This window comes from Helianthus annuus, chromosome 11 (assembly GCF_002127325.2).
Source record: "Helianthus annuus cultivar XRQ/B chromosome 11, HanXRQr2.0-SUNRISE, whole genome shotgun sequence".
Classification (NCBI taxonomy): domain Eukaryota; kingdom Viridiplantae; phylum Streptophyta; class Magnoliopsida; order Asterales; family Asteraceae; genus Helianthus; species Helianthus annuus.
In genome coordinates this window covers 159,498,340-159,515,077 of record NC_035443.2, presented here as the reverse complement: position 1 = coordinate 159,515,077, position 16,738 = coordinate 159,498,340, and the positions used below count along the sequence as shown (strand labels likewise).

Here is a 16,738-nt window from a genome sequence, read left to right as displayed (position 1 = left end):
TTGTTAGTAATGAGTCCACCTTATTAGGGATAGTGTTATTTATCTTTCTATACGGTTCTATTATCAAATAGCAAAGCTAAGATAAGGTCTGAGGAGAGGGTAAGATGTAGACAGTCTTACCTCTACCCCGTATAGGAATAGAGACTGTTTCCAGTGAGACCCCCGGCACGATAGTAGTTTTGCATCAAGTCTTGGACAAAAGTCACATAACACCATGGTTGTAAAAGTCGCTAGGCGCTCCCTAGTCGGTCGACTGGGGAGTTGAGAGTACTCGGCCTAGCCGGAGAGTACACGGGGAGTACTCGGAGATGCCAAATTATAAAGAAATTAGTTTTCGGAAAATAAATATATGTCAAATAACATAAATTTGCTAATATTTATAACAAAATATGTGAAATTGATATTCATTCTTTAATATGATAGGCATAAAAGTTATGTTTTATTTTATTTTAAGTCAAACTCGGTCCGAGTTGACCTACTATATCCGATTTTGGCCAATGTTGACCGCATTTGATCGATTTCGAGTAATTAGTCGGAGTTGAAGAAAGTCGCCTCGGCAGCCTACCTTGTAGCGACTACTCGGGGAGTACTCGGCCTTCGAGACCTTATTTTACAACCATAACACTCAGCAATAAGACAAATGTCAATTAGTGCATGTACTCCCTTGTCTTTCGGCTATCAACGCCACCACATGATGCATGATTAACCATCCCCCTCTTTTAACGTTATTTTTCACAAAATTAGTAAAATAACGCTAAAATTAGTGCACTTTCATTTTTGCCCCCCGAGCGCCCACACATATATATATTATATGCGCATACCGCAAGCGGGACGTACATTTTCAAATATGAAGAAAAAGTTAAAAGAGTTTATCTCGAAGCCTTGTGCTTCTTGCTATTTTCTTTAGAGATTGACCCACTCAACGGCTATTAATTATCTAAATCCGACTGGTGCACATCAGTTGGTATCAGAGCAGTCTTGATCTACTCCTATGGATGCTCGAGAATGGAACGATTCGTTGGATCAAATCGAGTCAATGATTGTTGAGATGATTAATTTTCTCAAGATCCGACCTCGGTCGCCACCACCCGCTCCATCAACCGTTGCTGCACCGCCTCCAAAACCAACCCGAAAACAAACACCACAACCTTCACCGCATGCACCAAAATGGAACGATTCGTTGGATAGAATCGAGTCAGTGGTTGTTGAGATGATTTATTTTCTCAAGATCCGACCTCGGTCATCACCACCCGCTCCATCAACCGTTGCTGCACCGCCGCCAAAACCAACCCAAAAACAAACACCACCACCTTCACCGCATGCACCAAAAACAGCCCGAGAACTCTTGCCACCAGAACCGACAGCCGCCCTAAATCCAACCCCAAAACAGGCACCCTCAAACGCCCTTGTTCTCGTACCAAGACCCATATCAACAATTGTTTGTTCTATGTTGAAGAAGGTTATGGATTCAATACCGGTAGCGAAGAAACTTACATGGATCAGGGGTGTGATATGAACCAACTGGATTTAGATAAACCTGTTGAGTGGGTCAATCTCTAAAGAAAATAGCAAGAAATAGAATTTGTGATAACTCTCTTTTTAACTTTTCATTCATACTTATGGATATACAGAGAATCATTTAAACAGAATGTTAACCATCTAACCCACTACTCCACTAACTCAACTAATAACTAATAATAAAAAAGAAAATCATGCAACAAGTAACCTGGCACGTAACACAAACAAGAGCCAGAAACGGTATTTAGTTTGGTTCTCTGTTCTATAGTTTTTGAAAAAGCGGTTCTTGTTTCGGTTTGGTCTGGAACAAGAAATGTATCCGCCTTGAAATATGTTTAGGAATTTTTATGAGATATCCAAGAAACCCATGTATAGTGTGTCTTTATATGCTAATAGAATCGAGGGAAAAATTCATTTTGTATCCAATAGTATAAGACTATAAGTTAATATTCAGTGGGTGGCATTGTATTTCACTTTTGTCCAATTTAATGGTAGTTTTCAAAATGTTCAAAACAAGTAAGTTTAGTATACAAACGTTGCTATTGGGTCATCCTCTTACTAGGCTTGCAAAGGAAATCAGCGTTGCTTTATTTCACAAACAGACAATACCATTCTTATGTAACACTCGTTAACCCCTTTCAAATTATAATCTTAATTAATTGCTGATAATTATGTCTTATATTTTTTTTTATCTTTAATTTGAAAACTTAGAACTTACACGTCTAGGTTAACTGATAACCCAGACGAACCGACAAAAAGGGTTATTACACAATTAAATTATAGTCAAAGACGATAAGGTTTTATACATAAAACTTTGTCACGCGTGATCATATTTTATCTTTTGAGAAGATGTTTCCAAGGAGATGGTGGTTTAAGAGTGTTCGGTTCTTCACGTACTTGATCATCCGTCCGGTACCAGCTCTTATATAAGCATGTCATAAACATAAAAAACAATTAGTGTTTATATTTATTTTGTGTTAACAGATTGAAAATGACAAAAGAAATGTTTGAACGACTGGGTTCTATCGCGTATCGCAACCGAAACGCCTTTAGACGTCTCATGTCGCAACAATTAATAAGTGCACTTTGCCGAAGTGTGCACTTTGCTGAAGTACACACTTTACTGAAATATGCACTTTACACTTTGCTGAAGTGTGCACTTTATTAAACTGTGCACTGATCTGTGCACTTTGCTAAACTATGCACTGACTTACGCAGTTTGCTAAATTGTGCACTTTGTACTAATCTGTGCACTTTACTAAATTTTGCACTGACCTGAGCACTTTGCTAAACTGTGCACTGTGCACTTTGCTAAATTGTGCACTATGCTAAACTGGGCACTGTGCACTGACATGTACACTTTGCTAGATTGTGCACTTTGCTAAACTGTGCACTTACCAGTGCACTATGCTAAACTATGCACTGTGTACAGACCTGTGCACTTTGTTAAATCGTGCATTGTGCTCTGACCTGAGCGAGTTTGAACTTGTTGGTTCCCAAACCATTCTTTTGGTCGATGTGTTACCAAACCCATTGTCTGAGGACATTTTAGCCCCTTTTCAAATTGGAAAACTTTAATATGTTTAAATAAAAACTAGCAGGCACATTCAGCTTATTATCCCATCTAGATTTATTATATGCCTAAGAACATAAGGTTTCCAAAGGTTTAGTGATTTAAAATCCATTTGGTCGTAAGTTCGCATCATAATCGTGTTCTTGGCTCTAAAGCATGTTTTACCCAAATACTAGATATACCTCACTTAAGTTAATCTAATTGCCACATCTGGCCAAACTGTCTTTCGTCGGGCCATAAGCCCCTACCAAAAGCATAACATTTTATACATACCTGGCGTGGGTCAAAACCTTTGACTCGTTATCCATACCTTGCGATTTTTATTTCTTTCCAATTCGTGGCAATGCATACTCATACATTATGCTTACCTATAAGCACAAAACATGACCCGCATGACCCGTTTGTCCTTTTGACCATTCTTGGTTCGCCCCCCTTTTTGTTTATTGCATTTAAATCAATCTTTATATTGTTTATCACCAAAATTCATTTTTACTTGTTTGGCCCGTTTGGTTCGTGTCAACAAGTGCTTATCTCCAAAATATCGTTTTTACTTGTTTGACCCGTTTGGTGCGCGTCAACAAGTGCTTATTACCAAAATTCACCTTTTTACTTGTTTGACCCGTTTAGTTCCCGTCAGCAAGTGTTTATCATCAAAAATTCATATTTTACTTGTTTGGTTCACGTCAGTAAGTGCTTATTACCAAAATTCACCTTTTTTTACTTGTTTGGCCCGTTTAGTTTGCGTCAGCAAGTGTTTTTCACCAAAATTTTATATTTTACTTGTTTGACCCGTTGGTTCGCGTCTGTAACGCTTCGCATTTTTGGCATTTTCCTTATTTAGAAAGTATGTCTATACTTCTATTTTTGGAAACTTGTAATTCCTTTGTATTCGTACTTCCCTTTCCAAACATTGTAATCTGAGACTTTGATCATAATAATAAAACTCGATTATTTTATGCATTTTCTTATACATACTTGTTATACGTTGCAAACATTAATACATACTTATACTCGAAAACTCATACTTGAAACATTCATTATACATGCACTATACTTGCACATGACACTTGTATGCTTGAAATCCTTAAAACCGACTAAAATACGCGAAAGAGGCCAAACTTAAACCCTTCAAGCGACTGGACACCCTTCGTGCGAATGGACCTTCCACTCGTGTGAAGAGATCTAATCCATCCGCACCAACTCAGCTTCGCCCTATAAGTACGAATCCACTTCCTCACTTCACACCTTCCAGCCACTCTAAACTCTCCCAACACTCTGAGCTCGTGCATTTCGGACATAACTCTCTAGCAAACTTCTAAGTGAGTTTTAGCTCACTTATTTATCATTTCTTCTAACTTTTCTTCTATTTTCATCTACTTTTCTTCAAACTTCTTATTTGGACAACTTCTTGGATGGATTTCACGAGCTTGCTTAGGCAGCTAAGATGAATCCTCACCACTTATGAGGCCCAAAAGAAGATTTTCATTTTCTGTTTTCATTAAAAGTTCATATACAATACTTTTCTGTTCTGAAACTTGGCGAAATCTTGAACACACCGAGCTCAGAACTAAGTCGATAGTTGTGGGTTAGCGTTGAGGTTGATTTCAGCCAAGAAACAAGAAACGAGTCTGTTCGCACAAACAAAACCCACTTGTCCCAAAATAAGGCCATTCGCATGAAGCAGTCTGTTCGCACGACTGACGCGAATGGACTTTCTATTACTTTCGTTCTTGCATAATTTCAAGTGTTGAAACTGTCACACCCCCAAAATACCACCTAGGGAGTGTCCCTGTTAGGCGTGTGACAAACCAATAACGAGCCACTAATCATATTGAACCAATCACAGATGTTAAATAAAATCATCAATTATTACTGAAAAGTACTGTTAATAAGCTTAAATGAAAACCAAGATGTTCAGCGGAAGCATATAAAAGAAAACATAGTTAACTGTTTCAAATTAAATGTATGTAATCAATAAACCCATCATTCGTATCCAATCAGCACGACCCATGACCACTCCAGCTACTTCAGACAGCAAGTTCCAAATCCATATAATCTAACGACCTGCGAGCATGCAACAAGTGTATCAGACAACGCTGGTGAGTTCAAGGTTTTGTTAACAAGTTATATTACCATATGTATGTTAATACGATTTAACGCTGCGATACAATGTTGCTCATGCTAGATACCCTAGGGAATGTGCCCATATGTATCCGGGGAGTGGGTACCCCTTAACGACCGATTGCTATGTTGCCTTCGTTAGATACCCTAGGGAGAGTGCCCATATGTATCCGAGGAGTGTGCCTCTAACAACCATAGCCATACCCAGATAATTAGTTCACGCCCGTCCTTACGGCCCGGTGTGAGGTTTCCCACCTAATAGCGCTATCAACTAATCACCCCCATTGCCCTCCAGGCAATAACCAAAACCGATTAAGTTTTTTTACCCAATGTTTCCCTTCCAAATGTTTACCAGTTGTCCCAAACCACCGGGACGCATGCTTGAGAAAAGTGCAGTGAACTCACCTTAGTTTTGCTCGGTAAGACTAGATATTCGTTTACAGTTGGTCAATCAAATCCTATTAGGATCACCAGTGATAATCAGTTTCACATTCATGTAAATCACAATCTTATGTGCACATTGTACAGGTCGTAACAAGTATAACAAGTATAGTTTGTACTATCACACAGGTTGTAGCAAGTATTCATACCAACATCTATTCTCATCGTAAGTTAGGGTACAAGTTATCACTTAGTCACATAATAAACATTCGAATCATATACATAAATATATATTTCTCATACATTCTAATTAACATTCATTCATGGATAACAACAATCATTCTATCAAATAATATGCACAAATCCTTAATTCAGCAATTTGCGGCCTAAACAACATATGAATCAATCACATCACATACTTAGATGGCTCGGCTAGTGTTATTTCAGATTAATCGATTCCATAACATCCAGACACATTAAGAACCATAATCGATCAGTGAATTCTAGAATACTAGATTAAGAATTTTGTACATTTGCTACCCTATTATATCGACAGTTTGCCACTACCTCCCCTACAAAAGTCATGATCGATCCACATGTTTCCACTTACTATCCTCATCGATAGTCCCAACCCTTCACGTGGTGCTCATGTTGTCATCAGCAAACCCTAGTGTCCATGCACTATAGTTATTATTATAATCATGCAATATACACCCCTATTTAATGAAGGCAACATTTAAAGCAAACTCTACACCATCAAATAATTATTAGTCAGATTTGACCATACAAAACCATGCAGCCAATACCAATCGGTCAGACTCCAACATCAAGCAATTACATGTTCACTCATAATTCCCTACATCAATTTTTAATGCAATCTTGATTCATGTACTAAGTGCCATTATATGATTGGACCAAAGATCCACTAAGCCAACACCCATTCTTGATTTAATTCATAATCATACTCCTCCTCTAATTTATCAATTAACCATAATAGAAATCATGAATACATTGGCATCATGGCATGGTTTAATATACAAACGAAAACAACTCATTATCACTGATTATCATTATTAAAGTGTATAGATTATTAATACAAAATCCCATAAACACAAAACCATCATTCTGATGGCCTCACACAGCCGTGAGTGATCATTCATATAGCACAACATCATACAAAGTTATCAAAGCAAAGCAGGCATACTTCCTAACCACATACAATTTAGTTTTAAGATTTATAAGATTACCCAACTATCAGTGAATGATCATCGATTCCACATGGAACATAATCTTTTATATCATAAACTACACGTGGCAATCATTCGTATATGTATATCAACACCTTTCACACAATCATTAATAGTCAACTAAATTGAAATCATTACGACAATACTTACCCGAAGATGTATGATACTATGAGTTCCAAGAGGAAAGAACTTCGAAGGAGGAGGGAGTCCTACTGCCGATGCAATACAAGGGGGGGGGGGGGTTCTACGTCCGCAGCAATCAAGAGAGGGAAGGTAGGGTTTGTTGATCGGTCTGCTATGTGCCAATGTTAAACCCTATTCTGATATATATATATATATATATATATATGCGTATCCGTGTAGGGCTCTAATTCATAACCATTGGACCGCACCCACAACTCCACATGGGCTCACGGTATGTTGTCCTTGATAGGCCTAGATATATTAGCACATGACTAATCATTGGCTAAGAGGTGGGTGGCCGACAATTACAAGTTAGAATTGTAAATCACATGGGTGACATAAGGGCCTAGATATATTAACTCACATGGCCGACAAATATGAATCATATGATTCAATGCCAAAGCTAATCCTATGTTGCTACTTGCATTGGGTCATTATTTCCACTAATTGAAATTTGCTAACATTATCAACTCATTGGGATTGAGATAAATTATTTCATTACTCATTAGCAACTCTACATCATATTAGATCAATGATTCACCAAGTAGGTTACAACATCAAATATGCAAGTTACAACACACGCCATTACGAAAAGCACGATTGCAACAAGTAGCGTGTCGGGGGAAAGACCTATGAAAACTCGAGTTGTCACATTATCCCCAACTTGAAAGAAATTTCGTCCCGAAATTTGACAAGTAAGAACTGAGGAGTGAAGTGAGGAAATTAGGATTATTGCGGATTTTGCTCGGGTGTCACATCCTCCCCATGTTACAGAAATTTCGTCCTCGAAATTTAGGCTATATTATACTCTAGGCTCCAATTATGAGTTTGTCGATAATTCACTAAACACGTAGTTAAATACGGTTTCACGAAAGTTCACTAAATAATATATAAGTCATATAGCATATAAAGTCAGATAACATATAAATTCACATAAGTTATATTTCTTTATTTGTTCAGGAATAGTGTTCTAATTGTTCATCAACGTTCGAGTAAAACCCATGTGTAATTCCATAATTCCCCGAATTACCGTTATGTGAGTGTTATGCATGAATGAGTGTTTGAGGTAATAGAGTTTGTGTTAATTGTGTTAAACTAAAAATGTCTTGCCCTTAAGTAGAAACACAAGTTGAGTTAATAGGAGCTTGATAATGAAGAATGTTGTGACAAGTTATGCTAAGCTCAAGAGATGCTCACAAAAGTTGAAATACGAGTGTGTCATACATCTGTATGGCATTGCCTGGTGCATTTAACATGTACGACCGGGGGGGTTGTTGCACTAAATATAACTTGGGTGAGCTATACGCCTTCGAATTTGGGGACTTGCAAAAAGGCAGTGTTTAGTTATCATGGATGTTGTATATTAAGTAGCCAACACTTCACGAAGCAAGTGTATCTAATGTATATCTAGAGCTTACCAGAATTGAGGCGAATGTCGTACATCATAAACGAAGGGTCGGCGAGATAAACCGAACTGGAAATGTGTTAAGGTAGTTTGTTACAGGCTAAAATGCTCAACCCTAAAATCACGTGTGTCGGGTGCACCACCAAGATTTACTCGAAGCAAAATATGTGAATGTGATAAAGTGAGTGTAAGAGATATATGTTTATATATGGTATCGCTACCGGCGATCAGAACTGGTGCAGTCACCCCTATCGAAGATCAAAGGTGATACCATCGTATGTAAGAATTCGAGAAAGAAAATATAATTTCTTGGAACAGGTGATTCAAGCAATTCAATCAATCGATTGGATGAAAACTCAAGTTAGGCATTAATCCCTATTTCAGACTGGTATCATCTTGACTCGTTCGTTCAGAGGGAAAAGAGATTTTCAGTTGATATTGATCGTGATATTTTGGTCGCAGTTGGTTGTAGTAGATGACCAGCTTTCGGTCAAAGAGAGATAAGCATGGAACAAAGAGGTCGATGAAGCTATACATGAGTATGGTGCTTTCACACAAGAGGGAATTTTGACCTTGGCATACCTTACGTAAGTAAAAATTTTATTTTTATGTTCTTGCACTTGATGATCTTAAGTATGACTCATTCCTCGAGTGACGTTCGTAGAGAGTGATTTAGCCAAGAGAGGATTAGCGTATAACAGGGCTATGCAAGAACTATGGTATTCATTTTAGCACAACAAGATAAGACGCGAAGAATATACCAAAACACGGTTATCATCAATCTGTTCCATCTAATTGTTTTAGAATCATGAGTAAAAGTAGCAAATCCGATGATGAGGATGTAGCTGGTCGCAAACAAGAAGTATAAATGGAAATAAAGTGATGTACCAGTCGATGGAAGCGTTACTTTGAAGGTGTTGGCGCAAGAAGAATTATCTATGAAGGTGATAGTTGGCTAAGTCTGCAGCATCTCGGTTAAATCAGAGCGTTCTCTACAGTTGTCGAGCTGCTTGTATGCGAATAAGAATAGATTCACTAAGATCCATGTAAGTAATTGAGTATGCAATTAGTCGAACATGTATGCAACCAAGTTTGAAGGTTTGAACTAAGACGGGTGTACTGGGGACATCACATATGTCGCCAAGAGGTTTCATTACAAAGGCGTGTAAAGGCGTTCAAAATGGTATGGTGATGATAACAATACATCACCATTTTCAGAGTTCAATATTGAAATGATGGAACTGTTCTTATGGAAATCCGTTTGCAGAGTTAGATATGTTAGGATGAAAACCAGGTTAGACTAACGATAAGTCACAAGGCAGTATAATGGGGCCAAAGGGAATTTTATAGTTAAGTGCAAGGGGTAAAGTATTAGTGTACGAGGGATTCTTCATACTACGTTGATATGCTGATGTCGAAGAGCTTACACTAAGAGTCTTGTAGGGTTTAGATCGAGATAACAGGTTCTGATGAGAATCTTAGTTTCACCAAGTTTCTTACATGAGTAAAAGAAAAATAATGAGGGATTCCCGTGATGATAGCTCATTGTGTTCGAGAACATCTTCGGTCTAATAGTTGCGCCTATCAACTACCGCATGGGTTTAACTGTTCCAGTTAGTCGTTGAGTGGTTTATGAGAACTTCTACTAGCGCTACGGAAGTTATAAGCAAATAAAAAAAATATCACAGGTTACACAAAGATTCACATCATCCACAAGAATGGTGGAAAGAATAAGGATCAAGATTGAATTGAAGTCAATCATCGCCATAACCCCAACAGATTGTTGAATCCCCAGTTATGTCGATTAATGAGTCAGAATCCCTTTCACACTTGCTAAGCCTCACTGGGACTCACATGCACCCCACATTATTATTATGTGTGCACCCATAATGATAATGTAGTTTGCATGTTTATCTCAGTTCCTCTTAGTTTGTGTCAAAAGGTTCCTTAGATTCGAGTAGCAAAACGAACGTTGTCAAGATAGTAAAGATCACAAAAGTCTAGAGGTTATGCCATACTAACAATGCATCATAAGGTAGACAAATAATTACATGTAATCAATCATACTATAGTGCTGAGTGTGTAGCCATATGCAATGTCATAAGTAGGTGTACGCTAGGCACATAATGCATAAGGTAAATGAAAAACGAACCTTGCAATCTGAAGCTGAGTGTCATGGTCGATTTCAGAACTGTTCGGTTATAGTCTGGTTTTATGAAAACGTTTTAAAACCAAGTTCACTATAACCAGTGGCTCTGATACCAAACTGTCACACCCCCAAAATACCACCTAGGGAGTGTCCCTGTTAGGCGTGTGACAAACCAATAACGAGCCACTAATCATATTGAACCAATCACAGATGTTAAATAAAATCATCAATTATTACTGAAAAGTACTGTTAATAAGCTTAAATGAAAACCAAGATGTTCAGCGGAAGCATATAAAAGAAAACATAGTTAACTGTTTCAAATTAAATGTATGTAATCAATAAACCCATCATTCGTATCCAATCAGCACGACCCATGACCACTCCAGCTACTTCAGACAGCAAGTTCCAAATCCATATAATCTAACGACCTGCGAGCATGCAACAAGTGTATCAGACAACGCTGGTGAGTTCAAGGTTTTGTTAACAAGTTATATTACCATATGTATGTTAATACGATTTAACGCTGCGATACAATGTTGCTCATGCTAGATACCCTAGGGAATGTGCCCATATGTATCCGGGGAGTGGGTACCCCTTAACGACCGATTGCTATGTTGCCTTCGTTAGATACCCTAGGGAGAGTGCCCATATGTATCCGAGGAGTGTGCCTCTAACAACCATAGCCATACCCAGATAATTAGTTCACGCCCGTCCTTACGGCCCGGTGTGAGGTTTCCCACCTAATAGCGCTATCAACTAATCACCCCCATTGCCCTCCAGGCAATAACCAAAACCGATTAAGTTTTTTTACCCAATGTTTCCCTTCCAAATGTTTACCAGTTGTCCCAAACCACCGGGACGCATGCTTGAGAAAAGTGCAGTGAACTCACCTTAGTTTTGCTCGGTAAGACTAGATATTCGTTTACAGTTGGTCAATCAAATCCTATTAGGATCACCAGTGATAATCAGTTTCACATTCATGTAAATCACAATCTTATGTGCACATTGTACAGGTCGTAACAAGTATAACAAGTATAGTTTGTACTATCACACAGGTTGTAGCAAGTATTCATACCAACATCTATTCTCATCGTAAGTTAGGGTACAAGTTATCACTTAGTCGCATAATAAACATTCGAATCATATACATAAATATATATTTCTCATACATTCTAATTAACATTCATTCATGGATAACAACAATCATTCTATCAAATAATATGCACAAATCCTTAATTCAGCAATTTGCGGCCTAAACAACATATGAATCAATCACATCACATACTTAGATGGCTCGGCTAGTGTTATTTCAGATTAATCGATTCCATAACATCCAGACACATTAAGAACCATAATCGATCAGTGAATTCTAGAATACTAGATTAAGAATTTTGTACATTTGCTACCCTATTATATCGACAGTTTGCCACTACCTCCCCTACAAAAGTCATGATCGATCCACATGTTTCCACTTACTATCCTCATCGATAGTCCCAACCCTTCACGTGGTGCTCATGTTGTCATCAGCAAACCCTAGTGTCCATGCACTATAGTTATTATTATAATCATGCAATATACACCCCTATTTAATGAAGGCAACATTTAAAGCAAACTCTACACCATCAAATAATTATTAGTCAGATTTGACCATACAAAACCATGCAGCCAATACCAATCGGTCAGACTCCAACATCAAGCAATTACATGTTCACTCATAATTCCCTACATCAATTTTTAATGCAATCTTGATTCATGTACTAAGTGCCATTATATGATTGGACCAAAGATCCACTAAGCCAACACCCATTCTTGATTTAATTCATAATCATACTCCTCCTCTAATTTATCAATTAACCATAATAGAAATCATGAATACATTGGCATCATGGCATGGTTTAATATACAAACGAAAACAACTCATTATCACTGATTATCATTATTAAAGTGTATAGATTATTAATACAAAATCCCATAAACACAAAACCATCATTCTGATGGCCTCACACAGCCGTGAGTGATCATTCATATAGCACAACATCATACAAAGTTATCAAAGCAAAGCAGGCATACTTCCTAACCACATACAATTTAGTTTTAAGATTTATAAGATTACCCAACTATCAGTGAATGATCATCGATTCCACATGGAACATAATCTTTTATATCATAAACTACACGTGGCAATCATTCGTATATGTATATCAACACCTTTCACATAATCATTAATAGTCAACTAAATTGAAATCATTACGACAATACTTACCCGAAGATGTATGATACTATGAGTTCCAAGAGGAAAGAACTTCGAAGGAGGAGGGAGTCCTACTGCCGATGCAATACAAGGGGGGGGGGTTTCTACGTCCGCAGCAATCAAGAGAGGGAAGGTAGGGTTTGTTGATCGGTCTGCTATGTGCCAATGTTAAACCCTATTCTGATATATATATATATATATGCGTATCCGTGTAGGGCTCTAATTCATAACCATTGGACCGCACCCACAACTCCACATGGGCTCACGGTATGTTGTCCTTGATAGGCCTGGATATATTAGCACATGACTAATCATTGGCTAAGAGGTGGGTGGCCGACAATTACAAGTTAGAATTGTAAATCACATGGGTGACATAAGGGCCTAGATATATTAACTCACATGGCCGACAAATATGAATCATATGATTCAATGCCAAAGCTAATCCTATGTTGCTACTTGCATTGGGTCATTATTTCCACTAATTGAAATTTGCTAACATTATCAACTCATTGGGATTGAGATAAATTATTTCATTACCCATTAGCAACTCTACATCATATTAGATCAATGATTCACCAAGTAGGTTACAACATCAAATATGCAAGTTACAACACACGCCATTACAAAAAGCACGATTGCAACAAGTAGCGTGTCGGGGGAAAGACCTATGAAAACTCGAGTTGTCACAGAAACCATCCGGGATTCGGCATTTTCAATATGGACGAACCTGTGTTTTGGTAGAAGTGTGAATCGTGGGAGCTCTATAAACGAACCTTGTAAACAAACACCCAAGCAGTCTCCAAGACTCAGAATAAGTTAACCCCGCCTCGCCTCCAACACTTGCCATGTTGGGAATGACACGCCCGGGTTGTCCTTATTCGGCTGTTGGATATGTGTATTTATTTATTTTATTCATGACCAACCAAGTTGTCGACTATGTCGATAAACTTTCAGCTTTGGTGAATCATACAACGAGGTATTCGTACCCCCATGCTTGACATCCATGAACTCTCTGACTTACTAGACTGATAATACTATATAACATAATAAAATATATAAAACATAACCGAAATCAAAAAGTTAACCGATTAATGGTTAAGTGCCTCGAACAGGCCCTTTCGCACCACTAGAAATTTTCCACTCGCACGAACAATGTTGTGAGCTTCGATTATCTTTCTATCCCAGTTCTAAGTTCCTCGTCTGTTGATTCTAACGGGCAAATCAGGACCCATGAAATCACAAAAACTTAGTGTCACACCGAGTGCTTAGACGATATATACTTTCATGTTTATATATACTTTTATACTTTAATTCCAATCTGAATCCTCCGTTCAACTCCAAATAACTCACACCTTCATTTACCCGATGTAAGGTAACCTTGGTGTTCCAACGCTCTCAACCTTCGACTCGCGGACTATCAAAAGAAGCTTTGCAAAACCGTGAGTATCCTCGACACCCTCTTTACTTTTTACACTTTTGGGTTGTAAGACCCTTATCAAAATATAACATACTTTATAATTAGAAGTTGGCATATTTATATAAAAATGCCATTCTACAAAAACATCTACATAACGATGTTCACTTAAAGTTTAAAACATTCAAACATACTTATAAAGTGTTTCCACGAGTTAAAACTAATAGAAGAAACTAAGATAACGCGGAAGCTTCATGTTAATGTGTGTTCGGTTCCTTCGCAAGCTTGATCGTCATCCAAAAGTTCAAATTGTTCACCTATAATCAAAACCGTCATAAACATTAGTTATGAGAGTTTTATAACATATTTAAACAAGCTCGCAAAGCAAAATAAACAAAACAACATTTTTTTTCCCAGTTATAAGGGCCCTCGCGGGCCGCGATCTGTATTAGCGTGAGCCTTCACGGGGCGCGATGGCTATTCTCTTTGCTTGTCGCGGGGAGCGACAGCCTCATTTTCAAAGAATGTTCGTTGCTGGGTCTGCATTTTGCCCAGCATTGCCATATTTTACTCATTTACTCATAACTTTCACAACTCTTATCCGTTTTACATGAAACCTGTTTTCAAACGACTGTAAAAATATACCTGCGTTCCACGTTCGATGATCATTCGATCAGATGGCTCTCCGATCGGACGGCAATCCGTTCCACGTTCAGAGCCTTGCAAGTTTGAAGAAAAAGTTTAAGTGTGGAACCAAGTGCATTCAGATCGTCTTGAACTTGATTATTTTGAAAGTTTTGCGGTTTGCTCGACACTGTATGACAACGTTCTAAACAATGGAACCTTGGCAAGTCCCAAGTCGTTCGATCGAACAGGAATCACCCTAATCCGATCAGTTGACTGTTCCTTGACGGTTGTTCATGTTCATCCCGAAATCGGTTGTCTCGTTGGCAGGATCCAGATCTCAAGCCGACACATCACTAGAGAATAGTAGAAGGCCTGAATGAGCTCTGATTGTATCGCTTTTGAGTGCATTGAGTGTAAAAGAGTTGAAAGAAGGTTGGAATGTTTCTTTCAATCCCTTTAACTTTGATCATGTTTAGATATATGCGAAAACAACGTTTAATCATGTGGAAATCCTTCAGATCTGAGTTATCCTTGGTGGAATGAGGTCAAAACTTGAAGTTCATAAGAACCCCATGATGACATCACCCTAGAACACCTTAAATCCGTTGATTTCACAGTTAAAAGTTAAGATTCAAAAGTGAAAATGATGAAGAAGTGTGTGTAGATCATAGAAGTACAAGATTTAGGTTGAAAACTTACAAAAATCGCGAGAAATCGAGAGAAAGAAGGCCTTGAGCGAGCTGGTCGAGTGAGAGAGCTGTCACATCACACATGATGTGACAGGAGGGTATTTATAGGTTGCCAAAAAGGGAAAGGTGCACAAGTGTCGAATAGGATGGCACCGATCGGATGACACTTCGATCGGATGGCAATCCGATCGGATGGCCACTCGATCGAGTGGCTCCGACGAGTTGGTTTTCGGCGTTTTGTTTCGCGTGTTGAGCGTTGCGATACGTTTCAGCGAGTTTCGATTATGCGATGCGATAGATTAATAATAAACCCACAAATACTATATCTAACATACAATCATTATAAATAACTCACATTTAGCGTTTGCGATTAAGTTGTGTTGCGATAGAGTTGCGATTGCGTTTCGATTATTCACCACAGACATAAAGTAAACATGCACAAGTAACACATAAGTAACACACACACGTAAAACAATATCCAGAATCTACCAATCCAGGTGCGAGCGTGATTGCGATGCAATTAGCGATAAAGCGATAAAACATGCGATAAACATCGATTAAACCTCAATTATTAATAGATACTCCACATAATACAACTAAAGCGATTAAAATAAAAGACTCGATTACAAGTCGAATAAGTCAAATCAATAATTAAGCAATGAGTGACAGATCGCAATTAGCAATCTTTTCTTCCTTTGACTTTAATCTTGACTTTGACTTTCGTAACACGGGGTGTTACACCTGCGTATTTAACACTTCGGGTTCGTAAAATCTTGATTTATAAACTAACGACTTATAAATCCCTTATGAAGTTATTCGACCCGTTTGGTTTAACACCATTTCTCATATCTTATGGTGAGGATTAATCCTTTGCCATTTTACCCATTTACGGGCTTATTAAAAACTAGCGTATTTCGCTCCCAGTACATGGTTTGCATACGCGTTTATGTCCGCTTGACATCTTTGATTCAAGCATAAGTTTTTCTGTCAATAATTCAAGGAAATTCTAGTTCTCTAAATTTTACCCAAATCTAAGGTTCATCAATCAAATTTTAGCGTATATGATACTCGGCTTACGCATCCAATTTACTGGTTTATTGCCGTGATATTCAAATCATTTAAAACCACCAATTATCTAACTCTTTTGTTTTGACCCGTTTGGTTGTTTTAATGAATTCCA

At 38.0% G+C, this 16,738-nt stretch overlaps 1 protein-coding gene across 1 annotated transcript; it reads left to right on the top strand.

The window, feature by feature from the left end:
* Positions 1-991: 991 nt before the first annotated feature.
* LOC110867143 (anther-specific proline-rich protein APG-like) lies at positions 992-1,516 on the top strand. The gene has a single exon (XM_022116279.1). It carries the CDS (start codon positions 992-994, stop codon positions 1,514-1,516), a length of 525 nt encoding a protein of 174 aa, XP_021971971.1.
* Positions 1,517-16,738: the final 15,222 nt, after the last annotated feature.

Coding starts and splice junctions, on each gene's coding strand:
- LOC110867143 (XM_022116279.1), top strand. CDS start 992: ATGGATGCTCGAGAATGGAACGATTCGTTGGATCAAATCGAGTCAATG.